This window comes from Dacryopinax primogenitus (assembly GCF_000292625.1).
Source record: "Dacryopinax primogenitus strain DJM-731 SS1 chromosome Unknown DACRYscaffold_10, whole genome shotgun sequence".
Classification (NCBI taxonomy): Eukaryota; Fungi; Basidiomycota; class Dacrymycetes; order Dacrymycetales; family Dacrymycetaceae; genus Dacryopinax; species Dacryopinax primogenitus.
This window is the reverse complement of record NW_024467207.1, coordinates 360,148-373,683: the sequence shown is the minus strand read 5'-3', so window position 1 is coordinate 373,683 and position 13,536 is coordinate 360,148. Positions and strand designations below refer to the sequence as shown.

General features: G+C 51.8%; 4 protein-coding genes across 4 annotated transcripts; all 4 read left to right on the top strand.

Annotated features, from left to right (window-relative positions):
* Nucleotides 1-17: 17 nt before the first annotated feature.
* DACRYDRAFT_16097 (uncharacterized protein) lies at nt 18-2,927 on the top strand (the record flags this gene model as incomplete). Its single annotated transcript, XM_040771162.1, has 8 exons — nt 18-414; nt 471-738; nt 856-1,072; nt 1,697-1,828; nt 1,918-2,320; nt 2,371-2,555; nt 2,605-2,781; nt 2,823-2,927. The coding sequence occupies 8 exons, from the start codon at nt 18-20 to the stop codon at nt 2,925-2,927; spliced, it is 1,884 nt and encodes a 627-aa protein (XP_040628277.1).
* A 4,678-nt stretch (nt 2,928-7,605) lies between these two features.
* On the top strand, nt 7,606-8,820 carry DACRYDRAFT_107931 (NADP-binding protein; the record flags this gene model as incomplete). The annotated part of the gene is made up of 7 exons (XM_040768560.1): nt 7,606-7,651; nt 7,700-7,872; nt 8,016-8,068; nt 8,117-8,206; nt 8,254-8,501; nt 8,565-8,629; nt 8,680-8,820. The coding sequence occupies 7 exons, from the start codon at nt 7,606-7,608 to the stop codon at nt 8,818-8,820; spliced, it is 816 nt and encodes a 271-aa protein (XP_040628276.1).
* A 341-nt stretch (nt 8,821-9,161) lies between these two features.
* DACRYDRAFT_22527 (NADP-binding protein) lies at nt 9,162-10,784 on the top strand. Its single transcript, XM_040772849.1, has 8 exons — nt 9,162-9,268; nt 9,330-9,445; nt 9,496-9,668; nt 9,718-9,878; nt 9,930-10,019; nt 10,072-10,319; nt 10,373-10,438; nt 10,492-10,784. The coding sequence occupies exons 2-7, from the start codon at nt 9,400-9,402 to the stop codon at nt 10,390-10,392; spliced, it is 738 nt and encodes a 245-aa protein (XP_040628275.1). The 5' UTR covers nt 9,162-9,268; nt 9,330-9,399; the 3' UTR covers nt 10,393-10,438; nt 10,492-10,784.
* Nucleotides 10,785-11,373: 589 nt separating this feature from the next.
* On the top strand, nt 11,374-12,698 carry DACRYDRAFT_100335 (NADP-binding protein; the record flags this gene model as incomplete). Its single annotated transcript, XM_040767444.1, has 8 exons — nt 11,374-11,510; nt 11,563-11,735; nt 11,785-11,945; nt 11,998-12,087; nt 12,116-12,155; nt 12,254-12,389; nt 12,441-12,505; nt 12,555-12,698. The coding sequence occupies exons 1-8, from the start codon at nt 11,465-11,467 to the stop codon at nt 12,696-12,698; spliced, it is 855 nt and encodes a 284-aa protein (XP_040628274.1). The 5' UTR covers nt 11,374-11,464.
* Nucleotides 12,699-13,536: the final 838 nt, after the last annotated feature.

The window sequence follows — 13,536 nt, the reverse complement described above, 5'->3', positions numbered from 1 at the left end:
CCGCGAAGCGCCGGAACATGCAGTTCTATCCGGTGGTTGGCTCTACAGAGCTCAGAGAGTTCTGGCATGGATCACTCTGGGCATACAAATCCTCGGACGCCTGCATGACACCAATGCTTCAGCATGAGTCTCGCCCGTGGTTCGTTGACGAGCTTGTGATGTGCGAGGATGGCAACTTCTTCCTACCGAAGCGATGGGTCCAGATCGGGAGCGTGAATGGGGAGATGGGCGCCTTCGGCCACAATATCCGATTGGAACTGATCGGCCCCTTCTCCCCGATCGGCGAATCATACATCGTCCCCAGCGTCTTGCACCCGGACCTAGCGGTTAGGAAGTTCCGCTTAGCCAAGACCTTCACCTATAACTGGTACGAGCTCAAAGATTACATCGCGACTGGAGTCTTGAGCTTTGAAGGTGCGATCAATCGTCACAAGTCTGGAGCTGAAGTACTGAGAACGTCTACATTATAGAGCAATACTCCGAGCTAGCTTGCAGGATGCCGAACCCGTGGAGGCAGAAGGCAAATGGAAGACATGTGTATTCTCTTCCCCTCATGATATGGGAAGACGACGTCTCCGGAAATCGATCCAAGCAGTGGTACAAGCACTACAACGTGTGCGCCTCCAACCTTGCAATGCCCCGTCAGGACATGGAAGTCTCGAGCAATATCCTCTTCCTGGGCACGTCGCCTCACGCGACAGCTCTAGAGCTGATGGAAGGCCTTGTGATCATGTTGGAGTATGTATATTCATGTTTCAACTGGTGGAAGTGGATGGTCAGACGTGGTGCGCCGACCACTACACCTCCATCTCTCACTGAGTCCCTGTCGATGTGCATACTGACAAGTAACCTCAGGGAGCTCAATCTTGATGGCCGCGAGGCGTTTGATGCAGTGGTCGAGGCACCAGTGCTATTCACCGCGTGGATCGCTGTTCTCGCAGGCGACAACCCTATGCAATCAGACCTTTGTAGCCATCGTGGCCTGCGTGCAAACCATTTCTGCCGACAATGCCACGCCGGAGGGAGCCAGGAGTTCAAGCGAACGCCCGAGGGATATGCATCCCTCTTCAAGGTATGTGACGCCAGGGGTTTCAACATCCTCCACCCCATTGACCGATATTTCCTGTAGATGGGCTCGCCCCGGACATCTCAGGAGACGCTAGGTTGTGGTCCGAGAACTGCTTCAGGCAGCTACGCACCCTCGTCAAGGCAGCGCCATCACTGCACGGTCTCAGACGACAGGTGTCACCGACAAATATGCTTAGCCAATCATATTGGACTTAATGAGCTCAGGAAATCAGAAATAGAAGGCTGCCCCAAGGGACGGGGCACGGATTCACCATGAACTTCAGCAAGAATTGGAAGAACGCGGTGGTTTGGATGCAGTCAATCTGCTCCTCCGTGTTTCTCGTGCATCCTTTTCCCAATTGCCTGACCGCCGCAAGCTCAAGCTAGCCCAGATCTTGAACTCGGAATCAGCACGCCGGGCAAAATACTTCACACCTACTTGCTCGGTCTGGTGAAGTACGCGTTCGGCATCACGATCGACCATCTGGAAAAAGATAAGTCCCAGTCTGCACTGTCTCTTGTGGAGTCCCACTTGAGTTCATTATGACAAGAAGGCTTGAATATCCCTAAAATCGACGCGAAGCATATAATGGAGCATCGGCACTCTTTGATCGGAAAACACTTGAAGACGCTGGCTCAATGCATGCCATTTATTCTGTGGGACTTGGTGTCTGCGGATGTGCTGGAAGCATGGGTTGTCATAGGGCTAGCGGGTGCGCTTCTGTGGCAGTATGATATCGAGGTGAAGGAGACCTACCTGGTGCGTCAATCACACCAAAGCACCTCCAGCTCTCCTTGAGAGATGGAGGTGTAGTGGTCGACTGAGCACATCTCACCTCCACTTCGTAGGACGAACTCCGACTGGCCGTAACCACACTGGTGCACGCAATGGCCCGCCTCAATCCTATCAAGATGATATCCAAGCCCAAGATGCATATACTGCTGCACATTGTGGACAACGTTCGGAGATTTGGGCCCGCTGTAGGCTTCGCTACCGAGCGATATGAATCCTACAACTCTGTATTCAGGACACGGTCGGTCAACAGCAATCATCAAGCCCCAAGCCGCGACATTGCCACTAGCTTCGCCCATCTTGACCGAGTCACGCACATAATCAACGGCAGACGATGGCAGGACAAGCAGACCGGGGAGTACAGAGCTGCCTCACCCGCACTCCTAGCTGAGCTCACGGTGCTTCGGCCCTTGATGAAAGCCATAGGATGCTTGGTTGATGAAGCGCCTGATGCACGCGGTGAGGCTGCTGAATGTCTCCCTCACACGGCTGCTTACCTTCCCCCCCAGGTTTCATACAATCCAGTCAGCCACATTCGGTAATCAGACTGCGTGACTCGGCTGCTCATCAACATCGACCTTCTCTTCGCGGCGGAGATTCAAGGGTCAGCAGGGGTCAGAGCATGATTGCTCTGAATGGCGACAAGGTACCAGTCGGTGCTTTCGTGATCTTCTTCAGCTCTGTGCGCCGAGACGTGAGTGGCAGATTCTGAAGCCTTGTTGCTCACTCTAACGCGATCTTAGAAAGGTCTCGCCAGAGTAACGGAAATGCTAATCCCTGACACCCAAGACCCAGCAGCAAGTGGTCTGCCTCGACCGGGGATGATCTTGCTCGAAATCTTCGGTATCGGCAGCCCACACGAGTCCTTGGGGTGCCCGCGATTGGTGAGCACCGGCGATTTCCAAGTGTGTATACCTCAGGTCAGTTTTAACCCTCGCCTCATCTGTCAGCCCGCTGATAGACGAGTAATAGAAGATCTTGTGCTGCATCAATGTCCAGCACGACTGTACTCTGGGAGGGTGTGGATCGGTGGACTTTCGACCACGACTGCAAGAACGAGAAGTGACTGCGCTTCTGCAAAAGGGAATCAAACACAGTTCCACGGACGGCTATCTTCTGAATGTCTTCGGCTTTCACAACGCGGCACAGATCAGGACGCTGATACCTTAAAAGCTTCGCACGCCTATCTTCGCAGTGGAGCCCGAGTCCCGAGGTCTAGCAGCAACACTGCCAAGGCCCGATAAGAAAGCAGTAGACGTAGATGCCGTGCTTGTACCGTAAGCAGTTGACTATGCTCTCATTATGCATGAACTTTGTCTCCCTTTTGATGAGAGATGGAAGTGTAGTGGTCAGGGCGCATCCCCTGACCACTCTACTCCTCTCCCGATGAGAGATGGAGGTGTAGTGGTCGTCGGACCGCGTCGTGCCATTCACATCCTCTCACCATTGACCTCTGAGAGCTAAGAAGCATATAGGCGCAGGTTAACCAAGCACGACCAAGCACTTATATCACCAGAGTTGGACGAGGGAGACGCTACAGCGGAGCGCCGACCATCTACAACAACCTCCAAACCCTTCTACGGGCCTCCCCGTAATTCTGGCTTCCATAAGCCGAATGGAAGGCGGGCTGCCCTGTTGCCGTCTTCCTTTCCACGCGAGGGGCATCTTGCATCCACGCTCATCAGCAAAAAAAAAATTCACTCTGTATAACCCCCAAACATCCACATCAACTCCTTTCCTCTGCTCATCCTCGCCCATCCTCTTCGCAACCTCATTTCAAGCGCTAATCGACTTCGAATGCCCTTGTTTTTTTTACAAATCAGACGGCGACACGCCTGACCAGCCCAACAACGCCCACCACCGCCTCACCCCCCCCCCCCGCAGATCCAACAAAAGAAGGCGAACGGGCTCGAAGGCCCCAGATACGAACTCTCGAGCGCAGTCTGTCGAGTCGAGCTGGAGCAGCGATCAAGACAACGCTGTGGACAACAGATGCTCACCCACCAGCAACCTGGGTGCGGACGAGCCTCAGCCAGATGATGAAGCGAGGCTGCCCGCGGCGCAAGCCAAGATGAGAGAAACGAGGTGAGTACTTTCCCTCTCTTTCAGATGCTCCTCCTCCCAGTGAGAGATGGAGGTGTAGTGGTTGGCAGAGCCCAGGCGGTTCTGCCACTGCATGGGTGCTGCAACGCCGTGATGCTGCTGGGGGGGAGCTGACGAGGAGCAGACCACTCGGTCTGCCCACCCCGGAGGCCTCTTGGTCTTGGTCAGATCGCAGCGCAGGAAAGGATTATTCGCAAATGGCGAAGCAGCTCGCGAGAAAGCTGGGGCTGAACAGTCGCGCGTTGGAGGACGAGCTCCTGGCTTTCGCTAATGACGTACATCTTCCGTGTTCAGGCTTCGCAATGCCCAGTCCTGACTGCCGCGCTGTAGCTGGATCCGAGGGCGCGAGAGCTACGTGCTTACACAGCCTCTATAGTGATTTGAGAGACTGTTCAAGAGCGTAAGAACCATATCAACGTGAACTGGAAAATGACGAAGGTCTCTCGCGTAGGCGTTAACGCTGATCTGCCTGGCCTCCTCGCAGCTGACTCTTCTTAGACCGAGTGTTCAAAAGAAGTCTATTCCTATCTGCTCAGCCCCTACTGCCCAAGTTACATCGACGATGCCAGCAATCTCTTATTTGTGCATCCTGTTCTGCTCATCTGCCCGGTTCATCGCTAACTTCAACATGGGCCCCAGCGTCACTTTCACGAGATTAGACAGCAATTGAAGTTGCCTGACAGTCCATTCGTGGTCGGGGATCATCAGACCGTGCTGCGACAGCAAGTGGGGACTCTCCTCGCGGAGCGTCGGAGCTTCCTTCGCGAATCGCATTACTCGAGGTGGACAAGGTATTGTCCGGAGAGGCGGAAGAGATGGGTTAGGAGTTGAGTGCATCGAAATTGGAGAGCTGGGTGCGAAATCTGCTTGAGAGATGGAGGTGTAGTGGTCGGCGGAGCCAGCAGTCTCTCATAATTGCTTTCTTATTCTTCGATAACTATTAATGATATTGATGTTGATATCAATTGTTCGTATCGCACCGGATTTGGCCGATGGGATGGTGAGCAGGTGAAAATGGGGCAATCAAGCACGTGGTGGATAGCTGGCCTAATGAGGATGGACATATCCATTTGAAAACCTGTATATTACCGTCTGGCCTACAGACGCTCAACATGCAGATCATCTGTTTTACATATGGCAAGCTAATGGTATATCAGCGGACCCAGATTCCAGCAGGATTTCGCAGTCCTCGTCCTCATCCTCAGCTGAACTCACTCCTGCCCTGTTATTGGGCGACACGATGAGAGACACATCCGCCTCGCGGCGCGGTGCACTGGCATCCCCCACTGCAGCTAGTGCCATCCGCGCTCCCCCTGCGAGCAAGCGTGGTCTAGCGCATAGACAAAGGACTATATTCCTCTCCATGGAAGTCGAAATTGGATGGAAGTATAATATCGCCCAAGCCCATAGTTGTCCTCGGTGCCATCGGGCTACAGGGAGGGCTTTGTGACTACTGCTCTGCAGCGGAGTCGGGCGCAATACCTCGTCGGCTTAGTCTCAGTGCCTCTCGGCCCACGAAGTTGGGATGGCAATGCCAGACCCTAATCGAAGGGTCCCTATGCTGTTCGTATCATCTCCTCTGTCCCGAGTCATGCAGCAGATTGACACACCATTATGTCTTCACGGTCACTGTTCTATTTCAAGACGTCTTTATTGTGCAAGGAAATTACGTTGTCAAGGCCTGCGAAGTAAACGACGTCCCGCTTCTGGTGTGGTCTTCCCTGAGTGATGCGACTACGTTCTCAGGAGGAAGGCATACTCAGGTCAGTTTGTGGGATGAGAAGCTAGGGGGATGATCATATCCGCCAAGTTGACGAGACGGGTATCATTATTATTCCCGGAGGACTCGTCGAGGAGTGAGCTGAGACTGTTGAGTGGATGACGCAGAAAGGCTGACAGACTCCCAGCATTCGGATGTTTCATGATCTGCACCGGGACCCCTCCGATCCCAGACATTTCCTTCTATCGTGGCGCCTGTTCCACGTCCCACCATTTCATCTGCTTACACTACATTGAACCTATGGTGGACTATATGTTGCGACTGTCAATGGCCATTTGGAAGATCCAACCTGCAGGAAGAGGATGACAAAGGAACCGATCCTCACATGCTCATTTTGGTCAACAGGCTAGGAAAGTGGAGACCTTGAAAAGGTGTGTGTTCCAGTTATCTAAGAAAGGAACAGATTCAAAGTATTGACAATGAGCAGGGAAAGGCCGAGTAACGAAATGTTAACAAAAGTACACTTTGTCCCCTCCCCGGGGACCCGTTTTTGACGCATGTATTCTTCAGATGATGCGAATCGTGGACGACGGGCGGTCCTCAAGGCTCCCCACACCATTGTTCATGGAACTGGGTGTACAATTCCACACATCCGAGGATTATGTCAAGAAGCATGGCGACGCCTTTGTAGCCGTGCGCTATTGCAATAGATCTGGATATCGGCCGTTTCTTGGATTGTCCATGTGTCAACGGGCAGTGGGCGAGTCTTTGGAGCCTCCACCAGGGGTTCGCCGAGACCGTCAATGAACTCGTTACCGGCGGTCACGTGCACCGATGCTTAGGCTTGGATCTCACAGGTACAAGGTCTGTGGGTCGTCGTGGATGCCTCAGCCATCGTATTCACTCAACGCTAACCCGGCACTGTGTGGTTGTAGGATGCGGTTGGGTATGTCCATGAACAACATGAACGGTCAATTTTCGGCTGCCCATGTGTCGCCAACAATGTACGCAAAAAAATTCCTTCTTAGTGTTCATGCAGTTCAATCACATGTGGAACAAACATGGGATTCAAATTGTGTTGAAGCATGTGGCCGCCTCCGACGACGAACACAAAAAGGGGAAGAGGATCAATGTTGTCACCACCAAATAATTGTCCAATCATAAGCAATCTGACTTTCCACAAGGTTGGACGAGCAGCTGACCCCGCAAATTCCCTACGGCAGACAGATACTGGCCAGACCTACCCTGATTGGCCCACTCGCACTACCATGGACCACCGCATCATGGACCGTTATGAGTAACGTGACAGTTTTCACGTGATGTCCACGACACCCGTCAGGGACGACCTGACACCCGACCCGCAAAACGATTGTGCGAACGATCCGAAGTTGTTGGTCCGAGTGTTGGTCATCCGGCGTTGTACGTCGGCTTCCGTCTTCTATCAACTCTGGGACTGAGCTGGTACTGTACAGTCATCTCCTGTCTTTGCAGAGCTTACGTTGCAGCATCATCTGGCCCCCGAGTGTTTTGTTCCAACATTGGCGTCATGAGGCACTGTTCGCCCAACACGGACAAGATTGTTCAGTCTGGGTCCCCATTTCGCTTGCACAGAAGAGGGGTCCCTGACCATGTACCGCTGCACCCAAGCGGGTCTCGTCGCTGCCAGACATCAAGCGGACAACTTCACGTCCTGCGCCGAACAAGGCGGACGGTTGTGATTAAACGCAAACGAGGAAGACGTCGTTGACGCATTTCTGCTGGATGGCATCAACGAGATATCGGGCGTCTCACTCAGCATTTTCCCCTCGATGAGTTCTTCGATTTCGACCATGATGCGTGTATATAACAGCGCACAGTCATCCCCGTCTTCTGTAGCAAATTCGGATTCACTGGTATACCACTATTTCACCGTTGCTGCATCATGGTTGGAAAAATCATTGTTGTAACAGGTTCAACTGGAAACCAAGGTAGGTGCACCACATTCCTGCATGATTCTTCAATTAACTCTCCTTCAGGCCGAGCGGTCATCACGGTCCTGCTCAAGCGTGGCGTTTACCGCATCCGCGGCTTGACGCGCAATGTCGAAAGCCCAGTAGCCAAGGAACTAGCTTCCCAAGGCGTTGAAATGGTGTCCGGTCATCTCCTCGATAAGGATAGTTTGATCAAATCGTTCGCAGGGGCGTATGCTGTACGTTCTGTGTTTGTGTCGCAATGAAAGCTCACACTTGTCAGGTTTTCGGAAACTCAGTTCCGTTGCCAGAGGGGCAGATTCTTCAAGGAAGGAATCTTGTGGATGCTTGCAAGGAAAACCATGTTCCTCTCTTGTTGTAGTCGTCCTTGCCCAGCGCGACTGAGCTGTCCAACGGAAAATACACAACCCATGTGTTTGTGCCTTTCATCTCTCCGATTCCGTCATATCTAAGTCTGCATAGACGCTTCGATGAGAAGACTGAAATTGACAAGTATATGAAAGCTATCGACCAGCCGGGCGTGGTGGTACACACGGGTGCCTTCGCCGAAAAGTGCGTGTCCATGTAATCCTGTTGAAGCCTACTCTCATCTGTATTAGTGTGCTAAATTTCGACTACTTGAAGCGAGACATTGTCAATCCCGATCAGTGGCACATTTCCATCCCTATCACCCGACCTCACAGCCTGTGGCCATTGACCTATGTCGGGGCTGACCTTGGGCCAGCTGTCGTGTCCATTATCGACAAGTGGGATGATCCCGTGATCAAGAGCGAGCTGTCAGAGAAACCACTTGTCCTCGTTGTTGGCACCATTGATGGTGTGCAGATGGCGGAGACCGTTAAAAGAGGTACGTGCCTCGTAGGTACGGATTGCCTTGGCTCATCACCTGATCCTTTTCTCGCCCCGACAGTGTCAGGCAAACAATGCGATTTTGTTACCATCCCCAAAGAGATGACGCCTGATTCTTTTATCTTGGTATGCGAAATGGCATTATTGTTAAGCAAAGCTGATAGGGTTGGTCTCAGCCTTATAAATTTGCGGATGATGGGTTCTACGCCAAACTTGCGGAGCGAGCGAACCCTCCCATCCTGGATAAGCTTGGTATAAAGCTACACGGCTTTGAGGATTATGTGAAAGACAAAATTGTGACCTTCATGAGTAAGTAGATGTAGATCCCGAGATAGATCGAGTCTACTATGCTGCCTCTCAATGAATACAACGTAGATCCAAGTCAAAGTCATAAGCTGCCTTCATCGTGATTCCCGTCCCATGCCTTCCGAGCACCGCCACACTCCCGATCGCCGCCCCACCTGATTCCATGCAGCAGTGAACCAACCAATCACAGCGCACAACCCTCTTCGACTCTGGCGCGTTCCTTAAACGCGACGGTTGCTCTTGGTCCACGTCGAACAAGCAACTAGAGGCTGCTCTAATCAATGGTCGTCCTGTTCGTGTGGATCCGTGTATGGAACACTGAGGCTGGGCGGTCAAAGGCCATTGTGAACATGGATTCATGTCGTCAATGCTGTACGGTTGTTTGTCCGATCGTCAGTCTGGACAATGCCCTGAATCTCACACATTAGGAAGAGGGCTCAGTATTATGAGGTATCAATGGTGCGTGGACGTGCTACCCATGAAATCTTGTATGCTTATAAAAGAACTTGCTCATTTATAGGTTCGCCGCAGAGGACCGCTCATAGCAACAGATATCCTTCCAACTACTCAATAAACTCAGGTTGCAGAAAATGTCGAAGAAGATCGTATTGGTCAGTGGGGCGACAGGTAATCAAGGTGAGCTAGATTTTTTCAAGTTCAACACCTTCCAACAAGAACGAATGCAGGAAGTGCGCTTGTCAGGGCCCTTCTGCAGCATGGCGGGTATCACATCCGCGCTCTCACGCGCGATACACAATCCGATGCAGCCACGTCGCTAGCTGAGAAAGGGGTAGATGTTGTCCCCGGTCAGCTGAGCGACAAAGACAGCCTTTTGAAGGCGTGTCAAGGGGTTTATGCGGTATGTGACCACCCACGGCTGGCGTTGGAATACGCACTAACTTCGATAGGCCTTCGGTGTCTCTATTCCGTCGACGGGTCCGGGGATTGCCGACGAGAAAGTTCAAGGTCGGAATTTGGTGGATGCATGCAAGGCGAATAACGTGGAACTTCTCGTGTGGTCCTCCGTTCCTGGCTGCAAGGACACTTCTCACGGTAGATTCGCTGTTCCGTGAGTCCCTGGTACCCATGTCGCAACACGATTGTTTCATCTTTGAAATAGTGTTTTCGACGATAAAGCTGAAGTTGAGAAATACATCAAGATTGTTGATCAGCCCGCGATCGTTATTCACCTCGGAGCATTCACCGGGATGTATGCACCGTATCCACTTATCTCGTGCAGTACTGATCTTTTTGAATGTCAGCCTCCTGACTATGGGGGCATTGAAACGAGATAATCACGATCATTCGAAGTTCCACGCGGTAATCCCGTTCGTTGCGCCGGACAGTCGCCAGCCGTACACCTATGTCGAGGAAGATCTGGGCCCTGCGGTCGTAGCTTTGATCAACAAGTGGGAAGACGCTACTTGGAGGAGAGAACTGAGTAAATCCCCAATTCCTCTTGTCTCGTACGATGCTACTGGAAGGGAAGTTGCCGACACTCTTGCGAAAGGTAGCCATTTGTCGTGCTGCATGAGATGGCAAGCTTACGCCTCCGTGTGAGTAGTGACCGGAAAGGACGTTGACTTCGTCTCGGTGCCCGTGGAGGCGTTGCCCCCTCCTGTCAAACCTGTATGGCACCTGTTCGTCTGGAATACGAACCTTGTGAACTTACTTCTTCCTAGCTTGTCGATTGGTGCAAGGAAGATCTTTGGGGCTACGGGCACGATATCCCAGCGGACATCCTTGTCAAGCTGGGCGTCCAGGTCCACACCTTGGAGCACTATGCGAAAGAGAGGATCATTCCCTGGATGAATTCCTTGGATTAGATCCAGATGGCCCTTGTCGCCGAATGAGACCCCTTTAATCTGCGGAAGGTGTTGGTAGAATAGGTCGGCATTAGCAGAGTTATTTGAAGGGGATCTTGTAAGGATGACAGTGTCCAGTTGAGATCGAAACTCGTATGGGATGATGTTGATCATTTGAGAATGGATCGTCCTAAAAATATAGTTTCGGCAGGAACCGTCGGATTCAGACCCACACGCGCACAGAACCCTTGGTAACATCCATGCGGGACCCAACGGGCCAATCACAGTGGATTATCCTATACCTTGCCATGCACTATCCCGACCTTCAGGGACCCGATGTTCTTGTCCCATATAATTCATAATGGAGGTTGGGATCCGTACATCTCCTACCTGTGACCATGATTCAAGCGCATGGATAATCTCGGCGACCCTACCTGTAATATATGTTCGGGAAGAGCTCGCTGCAGATGACTGGGTTGCCACAGGCTATCTTGTGACAAACCTTTGTTCGTGGAATGTGCTGAGTACTTCATGGATGAGGGACCGGTGTAGGATTGGATATGCTCGAGGAACTGAAACGGCAACTTTGTTTTGTGGACAGCACTGCCAGTCCCTGTCGTTTGCTCGGTTCATCGCTCGCAGTGAATTGGAATGGCAACAGGAACAGCCTCGAGACGACGAACATGGACATCTTGATCTCCCTCAATACTCGTCGCGCCCATGTCTCGTTCCACACTCTGGTCAGCTCCTATAACAAAGCCTAAAGGCTTTCAAGATCTCTTCATTCTCCAATCGCCCACACTGTCTGGTCTCACTGAACACCACATAGTGTAGCTCTGATCTGCTCCTCATGTCGAAGAAGATTGTACTCGTCACCGGGGCAACGGGGAAGCAAGGTACCTGTTTGGGAGTTTGCGGGTCGGGCTGAAGGCTAACTAAACTTCATAGGCGGCTCCCTTGTCGACGCACTCCTCGCTCATGGAGGGTATTCTATTCGTGCCTTGTCTAGGACGGTTGATTCCGTGTCCGCAGCTGCTTTAGCTTCCAGAGGGGTTGAGGTGCTCCCTGGCGACTTGAGCGACAAAGACTCCCTGATGAAGGCATGCAAAGGCGTATACGCTGTGGGTATTCCTTCGATATGTTGATGGACATAGTTTCATTGTTGTCCAGGCTTTTGGGGTCTCGATTCCAGAATTTTTCAGTGGTATTGATGAAGAGGTCCAAGGACGCAATCTAGTTGATGCCTGCCACGCGAACGAGGTCGCTATTCTCGTATGGTCATCTCTTCCAGGCGTGAAAGAAACGTCCGGGGGTAGATATACCACCGTAACGTCCGTTTATTCCATCTTGTTTCTTGAACAAACCATATCTCAAATTTTCTAGGGCATTCGATGCAAAGGCCGAGGTGGAGAAATATATCAAGACCGTTGGCCAACCTGCGATTGTCTTCAGGACGGGAGGCTTCACTTCAAAGTGCGTTCTGAACACGATGTTCCTTCAGTTCTCGAACTAATGTCGCTGCACCAGTCTTCTTCACTTCGGTTCGCTGAAACGCGATGAGAAAGATCCATCGAAGTACCACATATTCCAGCTTTTCATTGACGGCAAAAGCGCCCAACCATGAACGTACGCCCACAAGGATGTCGGTCCCGTAGTTCTCGCCGCCATCGAGAAGTGGGACGACCCAGCCTGGCACGACGAACTCACCAAGTCCCCGATCCCCCTTGTCTCGTACCAGATCACGGGAGAGGAGGCGGCAGCCATCATTTCCAAAGGTATGGTCCAACTCCAAGAGATTTTGGGACACGAACTGATCACCGCTGTAGTCGCCGGCAAGCAGGTCGATTGTATCACGGTTTTCTCAGACCAATTGCCCCTTCCGCTTAAAGAGGTTCGGTTTTGTTTGCATGTGGATGTTCCGTAGCTGACTTCGAATGCAGATGAATCAATGGTGCAACGAGAGGCTGTGGGGCTACGGTGAACACATACCGGTTGACCTCCTTGTCAAGTTGGGGGTTAAGTTCCACACGTTGGACGATTATGCCCGAGAGGAGTTGATTCCTTGGATGAAGTCCCAGGAATGATGGCGAAATATTATCCCGTAGAAAGAATGCCTTGTCGGCTGTACACATCGAATAAGCAGCAGGGGAAATAGAATTTCGTATTGATAATCTGTTGTCGTGACATATATGCTTATAGCATGATTTTGAGACGGAAACATTCGCAGATGTTCTGGCAACAGTGATAGACCGTGGTTTTGGTCGGGACAATTCGGGGTCGAGCTCATTTTCCGTATCCCATTTCGCTCGTGCTCATAGGTTCTTTGCTCCAAAGAGGTCCATCCTCCAGCATGGTGACGAAGGTCTGTTTCTAGGATCGACTATACGAGATCCTGCAGATATTGGTCGAGATTTGCATTGTCTAGAAAGAAATCGACCACATTGTCCCTTTCCCGAACGATCTTCCTGTGCAGGATTACAGATGTACGAGACAATGAAGACGAATGAACGAGCATTTGATTTGAGCCCAGGCGAACAAAGAACAGCAGGAAACAGGGTGGCAGGGAGCTATGCGACAAGATCTGGTCGATATCCTGGTCAAGCTGGGCGTCTAGTTCAATTGGCCAGATGACAGTGCGCGAGAGGAGATCATCCCTTGTGGTGTATACAGTGAGCGATGAGAAGAAGATACGTTTGCCAGTGTATGGCAAGGATCCGATCGTCATCCTGCACCGGACTTTCCCGCTTCCAAGCCCCAGACGCATCGCAAGATGACTCGTCAACAAGAAGACCACCGGGACAACAAAGCCAGGGACAATAACAGCAGCGCCGGGTTTCTGTCGTCTTGTTGCCGCAAGTATTTTCGTTGAATATTGATGGTTGATGGAATGCAGAAGAATGAGCCTTTGTTATGTACAAGCGC